The following is a 21,911-nucleotide window of genomic DNA, read 5'->3' as shown; positions in this document are numbered from 1 at the left end:
ATATTAACAAGGTTAAATTTACTGCTAAAGAGCGCCGTATCCGATGTATCGGTCATATTATCAATTTATCCTTGCAGGCATTCCTGCTTGCATCCTCTAAGGAGGCTCTTACCGCTGCTCTCGACGCCGTAACGGATGTTATGGGGGAAGAGCTTCTCGCAGAGTTTTCAAGCGTTCTTACTTCTCGACAGAGAAACCCTAGAGCCCAAGCCCAAGCTGTTCCACAAACCTCACAGAGACAAAGGTTGTCTCGCCGAAGACGCAGCGTTGATAGCCATGGGTCTGTTGATGAGGACTTTTGTGGTATTGAGAACATCTCTACACTACGCAAATTACATCAACTATGTGTCTGGCTGCGCAACTCAAGTATACATGCAGCAGAGTGGGATCGCAAGGTAGGCCTCCGCTTAGGGATTGACAATCAGACTCGGTGGTCTTCATGGTACTCAGTTATGGATCGGGCTATTAAGAAGATGGCTGCAATTAAGGTCTTTATGCACGATAACGAGAAACACCTTAACGAGATCCGTCTTACTTCTGACGACTGGGATATACTACAAAAAGCACATACATTTTTACAACCATTTGCATCAGCAACGCTATACGCGGAGGGAGATAAATCGTCTATCTCTCAATCTCTTTTGATTATGGACTCTCTTTTAGTCCACTATGAGCAGCAAAAGGTAAGCATTAACGTGTTATCCGAACTTTAAGTCTTCGGTTAACAGCTTTATAGATACATTACTCTAAAGATGAAAATGAGGACCTTCGCATGGTTCGATCGATCGAGATGGGCTGGTTCGTACTTGAGAAGTACTACAACATGACTGATCAGGTTCCGGTGTACGCTTCCGCTATTCTTCTAAATCCCGCAAGTAGAGCAGCATATCTCAAGAAGAACTGGCCAGCCGAATGGTACGAACCAGCTATTAACGCTGCTCAAAACTTTTGGGTGAATGAGTTTAAGGACGCTTTGCCTTTAGCTAGCCCTACAGCTTCTCAACAAATGGCTCCTCCTTTAAAGCAACGCGGTGCCGTTCTCGATCAGATTCTACAACAGATGTCAGTTGCGGCGGCAGATCAATCAAACAGCGACGATCTTAAAATTTTCGCAGAAAGTCCAGTAATACAAATCGACTGTAGCCCTCTTGAATGGTGGTGCCGATCGGAGCAACGGCAGCGCTACCCTAGGCTAAGCAACATGGCTATCTCTATTCTTTCTATCGCTGCAGAGTCGTCCGAGCCAGAGAGAACATTCTCAGGTGCAAGAAGAACCTGTTCATGGGATCGGTCGAGGCTCACTTGCAGACTCCGCAACAATCAATCGATCGACATGATTGATTCCTATATAGGTTAAAGAGTTACTTTATTAGGCAGCCTTTAACCTAGATAGGAATCAATCATGCCGATCCGATTGATTGTTGCGGAGTCTGCTCACTTGCGCCAACATTGAGAAGATCGAGTGCATTGGCAGTTGGCTTAGGGAAGGCCACATAAAACCGTGTTCTCTCAACGGAATGGGTCTACCAATGGAACCAGAGCAAGATGACGAAGCAGAGATGATAGGGGATGAGGTAGAGGAGATTCTAGAATGGACATAACCCGGTCTTGGCATGATGTATCTTATATCGTTTTTATATCGTTTATATCGTTAAACGCTTTAACGTTATAAGGATTTTTGCTTAAACGCGTTAACGTTTTAAGGTTTGCCAAAACGATTTAAAAACGATTTGCCCATGTATGCATCCAACCCATGACTGGGCGGGTGGGCTGGCTCCCATACATGGGCAAATCGTTTTTAAATCGTTTTGGCAAACCTTAAAACGTTAACGCGTTTAAGCAAAAATCCTTATAACGTTAAAGCGTTTAACGATATAAACGATATAAAAACGATATAAGATACATCATGCCAAGACCGGGTTATGTCCATTCTAGAATCTCCTCTACCTCATCCCCTATCATCTCTGCTTCGTCATCTTGCTCTGGTTCCATTGGTAGACCCATTCCGTTGAGAGAACACGGTTTTATGTGGCCTTCCCTAAGCCAACTGCCAATGCACTCGATCTTCTCAATGTTGGCGCAAGTGAGCAGACTCCGCAACAATCAATCGGATCGGCATGATTGATTCCTATCTAGGTTAAAGGCTGCCTAATAAAGTAACTCTTTAACCTATATAGGAATCAATCATGTCGATCGATTGATTGTTGCGGAGTCTGCAAGTGAGCCTCGACCGATCCCATGAACAGGTTCTTCTTGCACCTGAGAATGTTCTCTCTGGCTCGGACGACTCTGCAGCGATAGAAAGAATAGAGATAGCCATGTTGCTTAGCCTAGGGTAGCGCTGCCGTTGCTCCGATCGGCACCACCATTCAAGAGGGCTACAGTCGATTTGTATTACTGGACTTTCTGCGAAAATTTTAAGATCGTCGCTGTTTGATTGATCTGCCGCCGCAACTGACATCTGTTGTAGAATCTGATCGAGAACGGCACCGCGTTGCTTTAAAGGAGGAGCCATTTGTTGAGAAGCTGTAGGGCTAGCTAAAGGCAAAGCGTCCTTAAACTCATTCACCCAAAAGTTTTGAGCAGCGTTAATAGCTGGTTCGTACCATTCGGCTGGCCAGTTCTTCTTGAGATATGCTGCTCTACTTGCGGGATTTAGAAGAATAGCGGAAGCGTACACCGGAACCTGATCAGTCATGTTGTAGTACTTCTCAAGTACGAACCAGCCCATCTCGATCGATCGAACCATGCGAAGGTCCTCATTTTCATCTTTAGAGTAATGTATCTATAAAGCTGTTAACCGAAGACTTAAAGTTCGGATAACACGTTAATGCTTACCTTTTGCTGCTCATAGTGGACTAAAAGAGAGTCCATAATCAAAAGAGATTGAGAGATAGACGATTTATCTCCCTCCGCGTATAGCGTTGCTGATGCAAATGGTTGTAAAAATGTATGTGCTTTTTGTAGTATATCCCAGTCGTCAGAAGTAAGACGGATCTCGTTAAGGTGTTTCTCGTTATCGTGCATAAAGACCTTAATTGCAGCCATCTTCTTAATAGCCCGATCCATAACTGAGTACCATGAAGACCACCGAGTCTGATTGTCAATCCCTAAGCGGAGGCCTACCTTGCGATCCCACTCTGCTGCATGTATACTTGAGTTGCGCAGCCAGACACATAGTTGATGTAATTTGCGTAGTGTAGAGATGTTCTCAATACCACAAAAGTCCTCATCAACAGACCCATGGCTATCAACGCTGCGTCTTCGGCGAGACAACCTTTGTCTCTGTGAGGTTTGTGGAACAGCTTGGGCTTGGGCTCTAGGGTTTCTCTGTCGAGAAGTAAGAACGCTTGAAAACTCTGCGAGAAGCTCTTCCCCCATAACATCCGTTACGGCGTCGAGAGCAGCGGTAAGAGCCTCCTTAGAGGATGCAAGCAGGAATGCCTGCAAGGATAAATTGATAATATGACCGATACATCGGATACGGCGCTCTTTAGCAGTAAATTTAACCTTGTTAATATTAGCACCATCGCGTAACTTAAGCAGCGAAGGCCGATTTTTATATTAAAAGCCATGCTTACGTTGTGCTTAGTTCGAAGGAGGGTTTCAAGATGCTCCAAACAGGTATCGTTAGATGTTGCGTTATCACCCGTATGCCAGCCAACTCTAGACTGTATCCCATATTCCTCGAGGGTTTGAAGAAGTAAGTGCGCTTGCTGTTCTCCAGAGTGGCTGTAACGACATTCTGGCAGTCCTAAAAGAGCCTTCTGAAGCTTATATTCGTGATCGACCCACTGTGCGCATACAGCAAGGAGAGATGAACGGAACGGTGATGTCCAGAGATCGGTTGATATGTGGATAGGACTCACAGCCGTCGATAAGCTGCCTTTAATTACATGGCCTTTATAAAGCTGATAATTCGAGGCGATAAGACGTACGGCTGTACGTCGACTTGTGATAAGCTGGTCTTCAATAAATGGATTGCAAGCAAGCGCTAGATCCCTCATTTCAGACCATTCGATTGATGAAAAGGCTATTCGACGTCGAGTCAGAAGACCGACAAGCGCATCGCGATACCCTTGTTCATTGAAGGCGTTGCGGATAATTGTCTGATCAGAGACAGTCCTAAACACTGAAGTGATAGCTGGTTGCGACGACGAAGAAGAAGTTTGCGAGGGCTGAGAAGACTCTGACGTTGTATGATATGCTAGAACATGGTGGATAGAGTTTACTCGGTGACTGCTAAACCATGAGCGACAGCGTTTGCACACATACTGCTTTTTCAAACGCTGGCGCTTTGCATTGCTGGTGTTACAGACAGTTTCGGTTCGTATAACAGCGTCAAAGTGTGGCGGCGTTGCGGGTCTTCGCGACGGTGGCGTTGATATCGCACTTGCTGACAAGGTATTCGATGACATAACGATAATAGATGCTATAGATAATGGATTTGTTGAGATTTCAGGTTAGTGGGGAGTGGTTGCAGAGTTTTTGAGATGCAAAGGTGGGGTGCTTGGCGCCAAGCCTCTTATAGCGTTTTTAAATCGTTCACGCGTTTAAGGATTTTCTTAAACGCGTGAACAGTTTAAGCTGTTAAAGCGTTTTAAAACGTTTTAAGCTAAAACGTTTTACGCAAACGCGTTAAGCTGCCCATGTATGCTGGCTCCTGTTCCTGAAAATCACGCTTGGGAGAACCTATGGGGCTGCTGGCTGCCCCTTCTCCTTCTTTCTTACCTCTATCTCCTCTCCTTTTCCTCTCCTTCTCTATTGCCAAAACTTACGCGTATTTGTCTAAAAAACAGATGGAGAGAGTTTATGGACAGGCGGGACGGGGTGGGCGGCTCCTATTTCTGAAAAGTGAATGAGAAGGACACCATGGGCAGACTCCGCAACAATCAATCGGATCGGCATGATTGATTCCTATCTAGGTTAAAGGCTGCCTAATGAAGTAATTCTTTAACCTATATAGGAATCAATCATGTCAATCGATTGATTGTTGCGGAGTCTGACCATGGGGTTGCTGGCCCTCCCTGTGACGGGCTGAGCCCTAGGTCACATGACTAGGCCGCTGGCCTAGTCGCTTCCTTCCTTCTATCACTCCTTCCCCCAGCAGCCCGTGCGCCGTGCGCCAACCCAAACAAAGCGGGATGGCCGCCCACTTCCTCTTCTTCTCTTCATCTCCACTGTAAATAGCATCTGGGTTAGGTAGCTGGAATACAGTACCTACAGACCGTTCACACTCCCCCCTCTTGAGTCTTTCTCCACTACCCTCTTTCTATATCATGAAATCTTCCGCGTATCTTTCTAAAATTGGCTGGCAGAAAATCCATGACTGGACCGGCGGGGTGGGCGCTTTTTCCAAAAACTACGCCTGAGTCGAAGGCATAGCATTGCTGTCTCTCCCCCCCCCTCGCTATTTCTCCCCTCCTTCTGGTTTATTAAATACTCTTCCTAGCTTTCTCTAAAACAATAGCGGTACCATTTGATGACTATACCCTTGCTGCTATCTCCCCTGTTCCTTCCTCCTTACCCCCTCCCTTTCGTCCTTCTTCTATATTCTTAGACATCCCAAAATGGCTATATTACGAACTAAAAATAAAACATTGACTGCTTATGACTTGGGGCCGCTGTTTTCTTGAAAGTCGTTAATGGGAGGACGCATAGGGTTGCGTCTCACCTCTCTTTTCCCTTCTCCCTCTACGTTATCGGAAAACCTTATTCTTCCATGTATCTTTTCTAAATAGAATATGAAAGCAATCGATGAATGAGTTGCTGCTGTGTCTAAAAGGGATGGACAAAGTCGCCATGGGCTTGCTGGCTTCGTCCTCCCTTCCCTCTTCCCTCTTCCCACCTTTCTAAGATATTAGAAAATCCAAACATTCTATGTATTTTTCTGCAACGAAAGTGCCGAAAACCTTTGACGCGGTGGCTGCTGTTTCTCCCTCTTTCCTCCCTTCGACTTTCTATCTTTTTACGACATCAGAAACTTTTCCATTCATTTGTTCAAAACAAACGTATCGCTATGCACGACTGGGCGGTTACTGTTTCTAATAATTACCGGCGTTATAAGTTCATGTCGTTGCTGTCTTCTCCCCGCTCTCCATTCTTCTACCTTTCTTCCCTCTTTCCTCCAGCTCTCTATAGTATCAGAACTTCCAGAAATTTATAGAAAATTCCCTACCATCGCTGCATGACTGGGAGGTGCGGGCCGGGGCGTTCGTGTATCAAATCCGCTCGCTTCATAACGTAGTCGTTTCTTGAAGGATGGCAATCAATTGGACAAATCTTGGAATTGTCAACGATCGCTGCCTTTACTGAAAACTGCCTAATGAAAGAATCATGGAGCTGTTCGCTTTCCTTTGTTCTTTCTTTCACCTTTGTGTACTTGAAAATCCGAAAACCCACTCCCGCTGGTCGTATAACTAAGGGGTGGCAGCTATTACTAAACCAGTACGATTCATGGCTGCTTTCTCCTCTCTTCTTCCTTCTTCTACTTTTCCTTACCACAGAATATTTTCTAACTTTAAAACTCGAGATCAAAGTTGTACCAAAGAACGACGGGGCGGCTGCTGTTTCTAAAAAAGACAGGTCAGTATAACATGCGGCTGCTTTCTTCCTCTCCTCTACTTCTACCTTTCTTTACTTGAAATCTTGAAAATTCGTCCGGGCTTGCCATATGACCAGGCAGCTGCTACTATTTTTAAAACAGACAACTTTGTATGACATATGGCTGCTTTCTTCCTTTCTTATCTGTATTTGAAAAATCGAAGTCAGGGTTTCACCAACGAATGACGGGACTGTGGCTATTTCTAAAACTAGAGTATCTTTGTGTGATAGGGCCGTTCCTTTTCTTCCATCCTTCTTCTTTTATTTTGTTCTACCTGGAAACTCAAAAACTTATAATCTTAAAAATTTGTAAACATTCAACTGAGGACTGGGCCGTTGCTGCGTTTCCTGAAAATTGCTGCTGGAAGGGATATGGGGCTGCTTTCCTTCTTCTCGCCTCTCTCTACTTTGTTCAAGTCATCAGAAAACTTCCACATGTATGAAAAAGACTATGCCAAAGAGACATGACTGGGCGGACGCTGCTGTTGTGTCTAAAACTGCTAAACTTACCACTCCATGGGGCTGCTTTCCTCCCATCTTCTACTTTTAATTACTATAAAACCTTTTCTATCCTTACTTGAAAACTCCAAAGTCCGGACCGGAACCTGTGGGCGTACAACAGAAAGGAGAGAACTGGTTGATTATTCTACTGAGTAGAGATGTGTGCTTATATACATAAGATATGCATGAGTACATGACGTAGATAGTAGAGTGGTGAAGGTTGTAGAAGATGCTAGAAGATCTGATAAGAGTATCGGGCTGACGCACGGACACCCAACTGTGTTGGCTGACAGAACCAATGACCGGGCGGCTGTTGTTTCTGAAATTCACAACAAACACGAATCATGTGGTTGCTCTCTTTCGTCCTTCTACTTTTATCTGGTTAAAAACTCAAAATCAGATTCTCACATACTCTATGACGGGACGGCGTTGTTTCTGAAACTAGCAATTAGAAATGATTATGGAATTGCTTCCTTCCTTCCCTCTTCTGTCTTCCTCTCTCCTCTCCTTAACGTGTTTACTTTGTTTAAGTTATTGAAAATTTTTCTATGTCTTTTCTTAAAAGTTATCAATCGACATACACCTGACTGGGCGGCCGTTGTTTCTAAAAATGGCAGACATGTACGCGATATAGCTGCGTCTTTATTTTTCTATCTATCTTTCTCCACTTAAAAATCTTCTTTGTCTTTGGAAACTTAAAAACGACGATCCTCATGATGCATGACCAGGCGCAGTGGCCGCTGCTTTTACCCAAATTTGATCAACGAAGGAGCTGTGAGAGCGCCTTCCATCTTTCTTCTCTCCCTCTATGTTATCAAAATCTCCCATGAATTTATATCAAAAGACAAAGAAAATATGTTTGATGACTGGGCGGGGAGGTCGCGGTTTTCGAAAAAAAAACCCCCCTATCGACATCATACTTATGATTGCTGCCTTTCGTTCTCTATTCCTCCTTTTTCTACTTGAAAATCTTCCCCGTCTTTGCTTGAAAAGCCGAAAACATGTTCTCTGGAACCTTATGACTGAACGACGCTGCTGTTTTCAAAAAGGCCGGGTCAACCCCGGATGTGTGTGGCTACTTCCTGTCTTCCTTTCTCTTTTTACCATTCTCTGTTCACGTTTAGAAATGTTTAATGTAGGCGTTCGAGTGTTTAAAATACAAAAACCCAAGAGCATATGAGATTGAGGCGTGTGGCGGGTTGAAGTGGCAGCTTTATCTGAAAAACGTGCTTGGCTTAAGATATAAAGGGCTGCTCTCTTTCTCTCTACTTCATCCTTTCCTCCTAACTAATGTACCTGAAAACTCTTCCTGTGTTTACTCAAAATTCAGATAAGGTATGAAGGATAACTGGGTGGTGGCGAGTGCTGTTTCTAGAAAAAACATACTCAGCAAAAAGGAAATACGGCTGCGTCTTTCTTCTCTCTGTCTACTTCGTCCTACGTTACCGGAAACTGTTGTCTGTGAGTGTTCAAAATACTATACGAGCTGATGGATGACGCAGTGCGTGGAGTGGGAACGATTCTAAAAAAGCTTCGAAACTAGTCATGTGGCTGCTTTCTCCGTCTTTCTACGTTTCCAAGTCAGGGCCATGGTTGTTCTGGGCGTTTAAAATGGGAAACCTAATCATTCATGAGAGGGTGGGGTGTGTCTGTCTCTAGAAGAGCCTCGTAGAAAGCCATGCAGCTGTTTTCTTCTCTCTTCTCTCTCCTTTCCTCCTACCTACTTTACCATTAAATTCTTCCCGCCTTTACTCAAAATCTCGAAAATGAGTGCGCCTTCACTATGAATAGGGGCTGCTGTTATCGAAATTACTCCACCTGATGCAGATGTGCCTTCGCCTGCTCCTTTCTTGGCTCTTTTATTTTTCCTGGGTCGAAAAATTGGCTCTATGGGGTTCGAAACTGATAAATTTATCGAAAATGGTCGTCCCTACACATGGATGGGCATAGCCTATGTGGCTGCGTCATTCCCTCCTTTATTCTTTCTCTTACCAAAACATTCTTGCTGTGTTTACTTAAAATGAGAGTGAGGAGGGTCGATGACGGAGTGGGTGCTTCTGGAATCATTTCGCGAACGGCGGATGTGGCTGCTATCTTCTCTCTCTCCTTTCCTCCTTCTTCCTTCCTTCTTTCTCAATTCATACAAAGTGTTTCTGTGTTACTTGAATTTTCTGTTGATTTGCCGCATGATGGAGTGGTTGTTTGTTAAGACCTGATCTCAAAAAGTATTATGGGCGTGTGTCTGCTTCCTTCTTTACCCGAGACCTTTGATACTTATGTGAAGCTGTTGCTACACATGAAAAAAGCCAAGGCCCATGGGGCTGTGTGTTCCTTCCTCCTTCTCTTTTTCTTACCAGAAAATTACCCTGTCTTTACTCAAAAGCGGTGCAGGCGACGGCAATAGCGGGGTCAGCTGCTGTGTCTCAAAACTCCAAGAAGACTACTAAATGTAGTTGTGTCTTCCTTCCAGCTTTTCTTTTATGTCGTCGGAAAAATTGAAGTTTATAAAGATGAGAAGAAGGGGCGGGTGCTTCCAAGAATGATGTGGGAAGGTGAGATAGCGCTGCCTCCCTCTATTACCCTATCACAAAAATGCGCTGCAGGTGTGCGTCGTGGGTGTTTGACAACATTGGAAGTTTGTTAGAAAGAGTAGGATGGGTGGGTGTTGCTGAAACAATGAAGCAGTGATTTTATAAGGCTGATTCTTCCTCCTCTTTTTCTTCTACACCCAAAGACATCTTTTTGTTTTACTCAAAAGGAGTGACGTAAAAATAGATGACCAGGTGGATACTATTGGTTAAAACCTACTAAGATTAATTTATATAGATGCCTCGTTCTCCTTCCCTTACTTCTATATTACCAGAAAAGATACTCTTACTGTTCGAATCTATCGAACGTTAGGGTGGATAAGAGGAGGGGCTGGTGTTGCTAAACAGTAGGCGGAAATCGCTTCCATGTAGCTGCCTCTGGCTTTCTCCTTTCTTCCGCATTACCGGAATATATGCTCTGCCGTCATCTAAAAGCCATGCAAGTTTGGAGGGATAATTAGGCGAGGCGGAGAGGGGTGGGTGTTGATATGGCGGGTGCGCAGCGAATACGAGTGCGCAGGTGCGCATACGTAGCGCATACGAGTCGCAGGTGCGCATACGAAGCGCATAGGCAGCGCATAAGCAGCGGACATAAGTCGCAGGTGCGCAGCGGGAGCGCATTAGGAGCGCATACGCGGCGGATACAAGTCGTAGTTGCGCATAGGTGCGCCGCGAATACGAGTACGCAGGTGCAGCTGTTACTAAAAGATAACCCTTAGAGAACATATACCATCTGTCTGCCTCTGCGTTCTTCGTCTCCTATATTGCCAGAAAACCTTTCTTTTCCTTTTCTACCGTCTTACCTCTTCTATGCCTCTACTAGAAACCGGTTATGCGGTTACGATACTTGTTCAAAAAACTCTAGCAGATTCGCATAGAATTAGAACTGCGCGTCTCCTCTGTCTGTATAAACTTGTAAAAGAAAGCACGAGTTTGCGCAACGTATATAGGTCTCCCCGCCTCTCCTATATCCCTTATTCTCTAGTTACTAGAAACTGTTTACCGAATCTATCTAAAAGAGATGATAAATTCTTGTATAAGTTCGGGAATGTGCGCTCCATCTTTCTATATAAACTCCTCTATTCCCCTTCTCTCCTCCTTCTTTCTCTATCACTACAAAAAAAATTCTATCTTTACTCGAAAAATCATGCGGGAGGAAGGCATGTCTGCAGCTGCGCGCTCCTCTGCCCGTTAAAATCTTAAAAGATTCATATCATCCAAGGGCCGGTCACTTTTGAATCATGAGTCTACCTCTTCACCCTCCCTTCTATCCTCCTTCCTTCCATACTGAAAACATTCCTATATTTACTTGAAACTTCCCGCCGAAGACATGATGTCTTGGGATGCGCGCTCCGTCTGCCTTTACATAATGCATCCAGTTCCTCTAAGATAAGGCATAGACTCCTAAAATGTGGCCCCCTCTTCTCTTTTTCCGTTTTTTACTAGAAAGTTTCCTCTCTTTCTCCCAATACGCATAAAAAAAGCGATGTTTGCTGCTGCTTCTTCGCCACCCTCCTCTATAAAACAATAGTGACCACGCTAAATGTCTTCTAAGAAAGGCCTGCAACCACTATATATGTGTGCTTCCTCCTCTTAATCCAGCGGAGTAGATAGAAATTAAGGTGATTGAAGATTATAACGGTGTCGAGGCTACCAGCAGTGCTAGCCTGCGAAAACACTATGATGTCCCCACGTATGTGTAGTGTTTCTCCCACCGTGATTCGTCTTTTACAAAACAAAGAAAAGCAGAACCTAGCATGCATGTGGGATTCTTTCTCATTCTGCTTGTCTGTTACCCTTAAAATAAAGAAGAAGACCACGATGTGGGCTCTCTGCTCATATTCTGAAATTCATAGAAAATGCAGACACTAGACGCAATAACGGCGTTACAGTCGGGTCTGGGCTTGTAAACATAATCTACTCCTGCTTTCGAGAAACATAAATCCATCGATATTATGAATTTGGTTCTGCTCGCCCTCCTTCCTCTCTTGCAGAAATTGGAAGTGGCGGAAGCAGCAGGAAAACGTGCTAATGAAATCACGCATGTGTCCGCTCGCCCGATTTTCCTTCTGCCAGAACATAGAAAATTGCATACAGGACAATAGAATGTGCCGGGCTATCCTTACTCCTTCTACCACTCATCTTCTTCTAAGAACTATAAGAAAATTTACAGAAGAAGACGAAATGTGTCTCTTTGTTCCTCCGCTTCTAATGTTGTTGTGCTTCAAAATTCTGTGGGCGATTCCATGGTCCAAAAGAAAAATCGCCAGTACCGATGTTCAGGTAGTGCTGCCACTGTTGTAAGTCTTTGCAGAAACAAAATGTGCTCGAAGCATGTCCATGTGTTGGCTTGGCCTTCTCATTCTAACTTTATCTTTCTATAAAGGTACCACTTATCCCCTTCCTCTCTTCTTTCCTCTGTACCCTTCCAGATCTGTTCTAAAAGATGAAGAGGGGACTTATATGTAGTGTTACTGCTGCTGCTAGTTCCATTTCTTCTAAAAATGGCTCCAAGTCAAGATCATGTTTTCTGCTTTTCTTTCTGCTTTCACCCCTTCTCTTCTATAAAACTTTAGCTACTCCCCCACTTCAATTTCCCCCTTTTTCTTCTCTGTTCCAAAACTACAAGTTAAGTCCAGGATGTGGTGTTGCTGCCGCTGCAGCACCTATTCTTCTGAGCATGAACATTCCGGAAAAGCATCACCATAACTGTCGGTTTCTCTACTTGTATTTCTACTCTATTCTTTCTTAAAATTATCCTAGATTCTCTTTCTCCCTTTCTACCTACAAACCTACCCGTTATGTTGCTGCTGCTCTCTGTTCTACTCCACCAATTTCTCAAAATAAAGATCAGCTCCTAGGCTAGTAAACTGATTTCCTAGTCCCACCGCTCCCCTTATCCAGTTCTTCCAAAACTACAAGATGCCTCTGCCTTGAAAATTAGATTTCACCAGTTTATAGAGTGCCGTGTCACCGTCTAAAAATGCTGTGAATAGGATCATGATACCTATTGCCATCAACATCGTCAGATAGGGTACCTATGTCTCCGCCATCAGTTCTCGTTCTACCCCCGAAATAAACTGGCTGCATAAGAAGCTCATGCATCTTCCAGTCTTCGAACGCTAAGATTGCATCCACCGTCAACAGAGAGCAAAGACACCGTTCCGAGGCTATTACCAAAGTTCGCAACGCTTTCAAAACTACCCAAAGAATTACTCGAACTACTTCATCGGCCCTTCGACTGCTACTCATCAATTAAAATTTACAAGCACCTCCTCTATGTTCCTCCTTCCGCTACCTTTTCAAAACTCCGTAGACTGTCTATCACCACTCCTATATCAATACGAAAATATTGCGCAAAAGTTTCTAAACCATACAGGGAATGACTAAAGACTCTGCCGTTCTCTCTTGCTACAGTCTATGATTAAAACAAACAAACATTAATAGCATACTCTACCCTCTCTGCCAAAATATCAAAACGTCCCTATTTATGTTTCCATAAAAGGTACACATATTGTGGTGTAGTAGCTTGTCACGTGTTCGGCGTTAGGTAATCGGCGCTAGGGTTGAGTATTTTAGGACGACTCCGCGTAGAGGAGCTCGACAGTTATCGTACACGATTCTTAATACTACCGTTTACTGTTCGGATACCTTCTTGTTCTCTACTCTCTACCGATTGCGGGTCGGCAGCCTCTCTTCTGACTATTGAGGCTATCCCTCTACCACAATATCTAACCCCATGATTCGAGGATCTGATCAAAAAGCCATTCAAAAAAGTACATGTGGCTGTTCCCTGCTCCCCCCCCCCCCCCCCTTCCGAGTATAAAAGCGCGTCATCCGCCGTCTTACAATTACTCTTTTATTCCATCACATCAATTTCTTTTCCAAAATTGAACCATCAAGAACTGATGTGACCAACGCAAATACAGAAGTTTCGTCGCATGCAGTGCGCACTCTCTCCCCTTCTGTGATACTACTATGAAAAAAAATATGAGCGTACCTGTACTATAAGACCATCCTCCTTACCTTCTTTCTCCCTTTATTCTACTTATACTTCTTCGGTCTTCCCACTTTATACCAAAATAATACCAGGCGCAAGCGATGTGAGAAGAAACGCCACTACCGCTGTCACCATGGAGTTTCTGCGCCTTCCTTCTTGTAAAAGCTTATCAGTCTTACCGCATAGGTGTGATTCACATAGAACCACTCTACCTACTTCTTTCTCCTTCTTTCTTAACTGTTCACCACTCTTTCTGAATTCTACCAAAAATCCACAGTTTGTTGCATGGTGTACCAAAACCACATTCGAGATTCAACTATAAATGGTGTCTTCTCCATTTCCTATTCTTTCAAGATTGACTGCTATACCTCCTACCAAAAGAGCGCAATTATCGATCTCATGACGGGAAATTCACAAACTATGCTTGGCAGCTCATAGAGTCCACTTTCCCCCTCGAAACTCCTCTTCTCTCAATATATGCCAAAAACCCGGCAGATCGTGCTATGTGAAAAATACAAATTGGTACTTTATTCCATTTATGGAGTCTCCTCTTCCCCTTCTAAAATCATCGCCCCTGGGTTTCCACGAAATCCTACAAATCATCATGTCATGGGAGAAACTTAACATGCATACCGACGAACCTATGAATTGTCCACTCTTGCTTTTTCTCAATTAGAACTTATTTTCATCCGCTTCTCACAAAAGACCTTCAGGAATTCCGTCATGGCTTGAAGCATAGTCGAGTAACAGTTTGATGGTGCCTCCTCTTTTTCAATCATTTAGAAATTTATCTATGTCCGCTTTTTCCAAAACTCACATACTTAACTCGAAATGAGTCGGAAAAAGAAGGTAGGCTCAGAAAAATACAGTCTCTGTCGGCATACACACGGTGTGTCGCCTAATAAGGCCCAATGTACCGCCTCGATCCTACTTCGGCCCAACTCGGACCCAACGCTATGTATACCTTCGTAGCCCCCACATTCGTAGAATCATCATACACCAGAATACCAATACACAAGATTACCTTAGCTACTGTTATTCACCGTACGATCGTACAAGGCCTTCCAACACTGATCAGTGATTGCACGGCAGTCACAGACAGTTAGGTTAAGAAGAGATAGATTCTTTACCCCGCGCGTTCCCTAGATTGCCTATATCAGCAAGGCGGAGTTATCTATGCTAAGCTCACTGTTAGCTATATCAGGCGTCGTTCGTGGCTAGCGACCGACCGTTACAGCCGTATCAGAAGCGTTCCAAGACGCCGTCTATACACGCGCCAACCGACCGGTTGAGATTTGACCCGTGTACAACCCACGACCACCGACGCATCTCTAGCGAACGCAGCTAGCGCAACAAGCGTCAACAAGAACACAATAGCAGGAGAGAGAACATCATCGGAAAGAGCACCGGTAGCCAGGACACCGGCAGTAGGAATGGCGAGCAGTAGTAGAAGAGTGGTACCCACACTAGAGGCGCTACTAGGGACCACAAACATAAAACCAAGAGAATGGCATCACATCGATCCAGAGATTTGGGAGGACAACGTTGAAGCTCCAGACGATGAGGTAGGGATTACTACAGCAACAACGTACATTGCGCGTGCGATTGCGGACTATACAGATCGACCAACAGCAGATGAAGAACTCTTTTGGGAGTTCCGTCAGGACTTTGAAGGATGGACAGAGGCAATGTTCCTACGTGCCCAGCCAATATACACAAAGGAACTAAAGCGGATCCTCCGCTTTAAGGGAGTGTATACTGGCCGTATTAATATGGCACCTAGTGAGTCTCTAGCTAGGTTATTACGCATGGAGGAGTACCTAGAATGGCCTCAGGACGTATTCCAGTCGGCTGTGTTTGACACACGATCAGCTGCGCACATGTTGCAAGAGCGGGCACTACGGCAACAACGCAGTGAAGGATCAGTACAGTCCACAGACAGGAGATTATCAAGCCAGGCCCAGAGCCGAACCCAAACGCCTGTAAGGACAAGAGGCCGAGACGTAGACAGTCGGCAAACCCGCGATCAAGACCAGACCCACGCCCGTGTGCAAGGACGACAGGAGACCGTTGAGGAAGAACAACAGATTCAGGACCAGCTAGCAAAAACGATTGAGAAAGCCCAAAACCAACCAATCCGAAGCCAGCCTGTAGAGACAACTGAATCCGCACCGCAGCCAGCCTATCAGCGCGTCCAAAGTCAGCAACCTCCCCTCACCTACAACAACTTCGACCGATTCCGCGAGTATACACCAGCATACCCGCAACGTCCGAAGGGACTGAGCGTTCCCCCAATTGTGCCCTCTGGTGAAACAGACCCGTACAAGGCAGTTCCACCAATCGAGTTTGGCAATGAGAAACTGGATCCTAAGACGATCAATGTCTTCGTGAAAATGTGGGACCGAGACAAAAAGTATACGGGAAAGCCGTACGACCTCCTAGACGATAAATTGAAGATCTTCTACAGCATCTGTTATCACGCAGACATCGAGCCAGGGCAGTTCCATGCAGTCTTTCCACGGATTCTCGACGGCCGCGCAGAGGAGTATTACCTCCACTTCGTCGATCAGCGGATGGATACGTTCTTGACTGCCTACACAAAGCTCAAGAACCACTTCGACACAGACGTCAACCACGGCCATTACTACGCGGACTGGACGACGACATCGTTTGTCAAAGTCCGCAGGGAGAACCCCGAAAAGAACCTCCACGAGGTCCTTGACATCATGCTGGACAAGCTCCAATTGTGTCAAAGAGCACTTGGACAGCAGTACATGGGAGAATACGCGCTCCGAACGACTGTAATCACAGCATGCCGAGGCGTGAAGGAGCTCGAGATGGCACTCTACAAGCCGTCTCTAGAATGCGAGGTTCTGTTTGGAGATCTGCGATCGTCAATCGAAAACTCACTCGCCATGACCGTCTCCGTCAACTTCACTGAGGCGGATACGGATAGCCAGTACTACTTGGATCGTCGGTACAACAACAACAGCTCTGGAAGATTGCGAGGGAATTACAACCCTCGCGGTGGACGCAGCGGATTCACCCGCGGACGCGGTGGGCTTCAGCACCGCTCTGGAGTCAACACACAAATCGACAAGAAATGTTACGTCTGCGGCAAGACAGGCTGTTGGTCCACAAACCACACGCTTGAAGAAAGAAAACGCTCAAAAGCGCAGTACATCACACACTGCGCGATTACGGGAGAGCAAATGGAGTTTAGCACATTTCTCGTCGCGTACGAGGGGAAGAAGTCGACCAGTTCTTCCTAGAGGAGCAAGACGAAGATGATGAGGACCAAAGATTGGCAGTTAAGTACCTCACAGATCAGGCCTTTTTGCACCACGTGACTGGAGAAGACGTCTACAGGTGCAAGGAGCCTATTACGCCCGCAACGCAGTTCCTTATCGAGGATCGATACTCGCGAATCACGTACCAAGGCATTCTTCCTGACACTGGTGCCTCAAATGTATCGACAGCCGGAAAGGAGCAGTTCTGGGCGCTCCAAACTGAGGACCCCACCGTAACTCTAGATACGTCTACTGCTGGAAACGCATCTGTGCAATTTGGCAAAGGAAGCGTCACTACTTCGATTGGAACCGCACATGTATCGACACAGATTGGAAAGATCAAATTTGAGGTCTTGAACGCACCCACCCCGTTTCTCCTCTGTCTGAAAGACATGGACCGGCTCCACGTGTACTTCAACAATACTACGGACCAGCTGGTACAAGGAAAAGCTACCTTTCCAGTGATTCGCAAATGGGGACACCCGTGGTTCCACCTAAGCAAGGCAGAGCGCGCGCGCGTATTCCTTACGGAGACTGAGCTCCGACGCTTACACCGGAGGTTCGGGCATCCAGCCGTCGAACGGCTGATACGATTGCTCAAACGCGCAGGACACGAGGACGTGGATGAACGGCTGCTCCGAGAGATCCAAACGTTCTGCCATCACTGCCAAGCGCATGATCCAGCGCCGCGCCGATTCAAGTTTAGGCTGAAAGATGATCGGGAATTCAACTTCGAGATCCTCGTAGATGTGATGTATCTGAGTGGGAAACCAGTGCTTCACGTGATCGATTCGGCTACAACATTCAACGGCGCGCGATTTCTACCGTCTATGAGCGCGAAAGACACCTGGGAAGCACTCCGCCTGCTCTGGATTGATACATACCAAGGGCCGCCAGATATCGTCACCCACGACGCCGGCACCAACTTCGCGTCAGTCGAATTCAGATCAGAGGCGAAGATCATGGGAATCACATGTAAACAAGTGCCAACCGAGACCCATTGGTCTATCGGCAAGGTAGAAAGATACCACGCACCGCTCAGACGCGCGTACGAGATCCTGAGGACAGAGCTTGACACTGGCACCAGCGACGCCGCAGTGTTGCAGATGGCAGTCAAGGCCGTCAACGACACCGCAGGCCCAGACGGGCTCGTACCCACGCTGCTCGTCTTCGGTGCATACCCCCGGATATCCATGGATTCACCACCATCTCCCTCGATAACCCATCGCGCGGAGGCAATCCAGAAAGCGATGAGGGCGCTGCGGAAGGCCTCAGCGGAACATGCGGTGAGCAACGCACTTGGTACCAGGAATGGGCCTACTACAGACGGGGTACTGTCACTGCCTCTTCAGAGTGAGGTGATGGTATGGCGCGAGAAGAATGGATGGCAAGGGCCGTATAGAGTCATCGATATGAAGGACCACGATGTTACTGTAGACATGATCAACGGCCCAACGACGTTCCGATCCACTGTCGTAAAACCGTACTATCGCGATCTGACTACAGCGATAGACGGCGCAGATCAAGGCACAGGTGGATCTCCGACCACAGACGAAGCGATTGCTGATGAACCGCCACTACCGGTACCACCGGCGGAAGCCAACCAAGCGGCTCAGCCGCGCAAGCGGGGCCGCCCACCTGGATCAAAGAACAAGCCCAAGGTGCAGTACCTGTCGAAGAAGGAGGAGGACGATTACGCCCTGGCCGTCAAGCTACGCAATGACGGCGTGATTAACGTCCCGGGCGCTCCATTCGAAGCATCCGATCAGAAGGAGATCGACGACCTCGTCGGCCGTGGAGTATTCAGTTTTGAGCTGTTTGACCCAACTCTACACGGCGGGTATCGTATCTTTAAATCGCGCATGGTCCGCGAAGTCAAAGGCAAGACCATGGTCCCGTACGAGAAATCACGCCTCGTTGTTCAAGGTTACAATGACGAGGGCAAACACGAGATCCTGACGCAGTCGCCAACCATCCAACGAGCCAGCCAGCGCCTGATTCTAGCCCTAGCGCCTGCATTACTCGATGAGGGCATGGTTGTGGAACTACGAGATATCACGCAAGCGTACCCACAGGCACAAACAGAGCTATTCCGCACGGTTTTAGCGCACCTCCCAAAGGAGCTTATAACAAAGTATCCCAAGGGAACAATTATTCGCGTAATCAAGCCACTCTATGGAATCGCGGAAGCAGGAGTCCACTGGTTTGCTACGTACCAAGGACACCACTGCAAGGAGCTCGACATGGCTACATCAACGTATGACCCGTGCCTCCTGATCACGAACGGGAGACGGGAAGCGTTTGGAATAGTGGGCCTGCAGACAGACGATACTCTCGCGATTGGGACGCCTGCATTCTCTGGTGCAGAAGACGCTGCGCTCCAGAAAGCCAATTTTCGAGCTAAGCCCAAGGAGAGACTGTCCAAAGAAGTATCACTCGAGTTCAACGGATGTACTCTAACGTTGCGCGGAGACACGATTCTACTTACGCAGAAGGGACAAGGTGCCAAGATCGAAATCATTGATCCGAAGGCAGCAAACCGAGCACAGAAGTACATGGAGCAGCGCGCGCGTGGCGCGTACATTGCGTCGATATGCCAACCTGAAGCATCGTTCGATCTTTCCGCGGCTGCGCAAATACAACAACCTAAGGACACAGAATACGTGAAGCTTAACCGCCGGCTGCAGTGGCAATCTGAGAGCATACAACGAGGCCTGCGATACGTCCCTCTCGACCTCGCTACAGCAAAGCTGGTAGTGTTCACAGACGGATCCTTCGCGAACAACCAAGACCTTAGCTCACAGCTAGGGTACCTACTTATCCTTGCGAATGAGTCGAGTCGACAAGACAGCACGTTTGATATTCGTGGTAACGTAATCCATTGGAGTTCGACCAAATGCAAACGCGTTACCCGGAGCGTTCTTGCCTCAGAAACGTACGGCATGGTTAGCGGTGTCGACATCGCTATCGCTATCCTAACAACCCTCAAGATAATTACAGGACGCCTAGGTCTACCACCGATCCCACTTATTGTGTGTACGGATTCATACTCCTTGTATGAATGCCTCGTCAAACTCGGAACAACTGCTGAGAAGCGACTGATGATCGACATCATGGCGCTTCGGCAGTCATACGAGCGTCGCGAGATCACTGAGATCCGCTGGATCAACGGAGAGGACAACCCCGCGGACGCATTCACGAAAGCAACACCAAATCGCGCGTTAGAACGTTTCATCGAAAGCAACAAGCTGTCAATCCGAGTAGAGGGATCTGTGCAGCGACCTACGGAGTAGGCACATATGCCTATTTGGAATCCCTCTCATTGTGCCCTTTTTAGAAGACCCGTTTTTCCTTACATCAGTCGTTACAATAAGAAAAGATTGCCAGTGTCGGCATACACACGGTGTGTCGCCTAATAAGGCCCAATGTACCGCCTCGATCCTACTTCGGCCCAACTCGGACCCAACGCTATGTATACCTTCGTAGCCCCCACATTCGTAGAATCATCATACACCAGAATACCAATACACAAGATTACCTTAGCTACTGTTATTCACCGTACGATCGTACAAGGCCTTCCAACAGTCTCCGCCCGTTTCTTCCTCTCCACTCTTTCTTTTACACGAAAATTTCCACATCAGATTACATGAGGTGTAACCAGAAAAAGACGAAAAGTCGCCACCCCATGATGTTCCCGCTCTCTTCTACTTAGAATTCATCCTCCTTACTTCTCTCCAAAATACGCAGCCCACAAATTGGTGTTGTTCCCTTCTTCTTTATTCTCAAAATTAACCGTCCTATGCATAAAAAATATGAACAGAAGACGCCACGGTGTAAGATAAAATCGCACTAGCAGCGACCCTACAATGTTTCCGCGCTCTTCTTCAAACATCCACCCTTCTTACTTCCTATAAAAAATCTCCATATGGAACTCCATGACTTCAAGAAAAACGACGAAGCAGACCAGCATGGAGTTCCCGCTTTTCTCGTCTTTTCAAAATGCACTGTCCTTCCTTTGCCTAAAAACGACGAACATAAGATGTGATGACGTGAGACAAAGTTGAGTAGAAAGCAATCCAATAGGTGTTGTCGCTCTCCGTCTATCAAATCTACTCTCTCTCTACTAAAATGGCCTGTGTGGAGCTCGATGACTTGAGACAAAAACTATTGCAAAAGGCACAGAGTTCCCGCTCTCCTTATCCTGTAAAAATAAATTCTCCTTCTTTTACTTGAAAATCCTAACACAACATGTCATGCCGTGAAACAAAATTGCCGCAATGGCCGCCCATGGAGTGCCTGCGTCCCTCTCCTCTTTTCTAAAATGCATTGCCTCTCTATCTATGCGTGGGTTGACTGTAGTATAGCCACCCCGTCTACCTTCTTACACCGTCCTTCTTACACCGTCCTTCTTACACCGTCCTTCTTACACCGTCCTTCTTACACCGTCCTTCTTACACCGTTCTTCTTCCACAGTTTCCTAAACGTGGTGAAGAAGGTTCATATGCGAGAGATCTAAAACGCCTGCGTGTAGAACGTATGACGGCATTTCTTTCCCCTCCTTCACCTAGAAAGTGGTATAATTTACCGTATGCGCGTGTTAGGTTCACTATAAAACTACCCCATCTGCCTTTCTCCTTTCTTTCTCTTACACATCACTCTTTCTACTATTTTCCAAAAACAACCGCAAGAAGCTTTATGTGAGAGCTCTAAAAGGCAAGTCAGATATGATATAACGACCTTCCCTCCTTCTCTGTAGCGGTGTGAGGAGAGGAGGAGGACTACGTTGCATTGTGTAGCTATGGAGGAACTGCAGCTATATAGGTGTGTGTGATGAGAAAGTGTGGTAGCGATAGCCGTACCCAACTCTCACCCAAGTCGGTCCTGGCAAGTCCCAAACCGTTACATTCTCTGTTCTCTTTTTTTTAAAAA

At 46.3% G+C, this 21,911-nt stretch overlaps 2 protein-coding genes across 2 annotated transcripts; one reads left to right on the top strand and one right to left on the bottom strand.

Annotated features, from left to right (window-relative positions):
• Nucleotides 1-1,920: 1,920 nt before the first annotated feature.
• PtrM4_141980 (uncharacterized protein) lies at nucleotides 1,921-4,418 on the bottom strand (the record flags this gene model as incomplete). Its single annotated transcript, XM_066109543.1, has 5 exons — nucleotides 1,921-2,092; nucleotides 2,460-2,785; nucleotides 2,839-3,510; nucleotides 3,582-4,239; nucleotides 4,276-4,418. The coding sequence occupies 5 exons, from the start codon at nucleotides 4,416-4,418 to the stop codon at nucleotides 1,921-1,923; spliced, it is 1,971 nt and encodes a 656-aa protein (XP_065960465.1).
• Nucleotides 4,419-15,125: 10,707 nt separating this feature from the next.
• On the top strand, nucleotides 15,126-20,275 carry PtrM4_141970 (uncharacterized protein; the record flags this gene model as incomplete). The annotated part of the gene is made up of 2 exons (XM_066109542.1): nucleotides 15,126-16,953; nucleotides 17,019-20,275. 2 exons carry the CDS (start codon nucleotides 15,126-15,128, stop codon nucleotides 20,273-20,275), a joined length of 5,085 nt encoding a protein of 1,694 aa, XP_065960464.1.
• Nucleotides 20,276-21,911: the final 1,636 nt, after the last annotated feature.

Source organism: Pyrenophora tritici-repentis, chromosome 8, assembly GCF_003171515.1.
Source record: "Pyrenophora tritici-repentis strain M4 chromosome 8, whole genome shotgun sequence".
In the NCBI taxonomy this organism is placed as follows: Eukaryota; Fungi; Ascomycota; class Dothideomycetes; order Pleosporales; family Pleosporaceae; genus Pyrenophora; species Pyrenophora tritici-repentis.
This window is presented reverse-complemented; position numbering and strand designations above follow the sequence as displayed.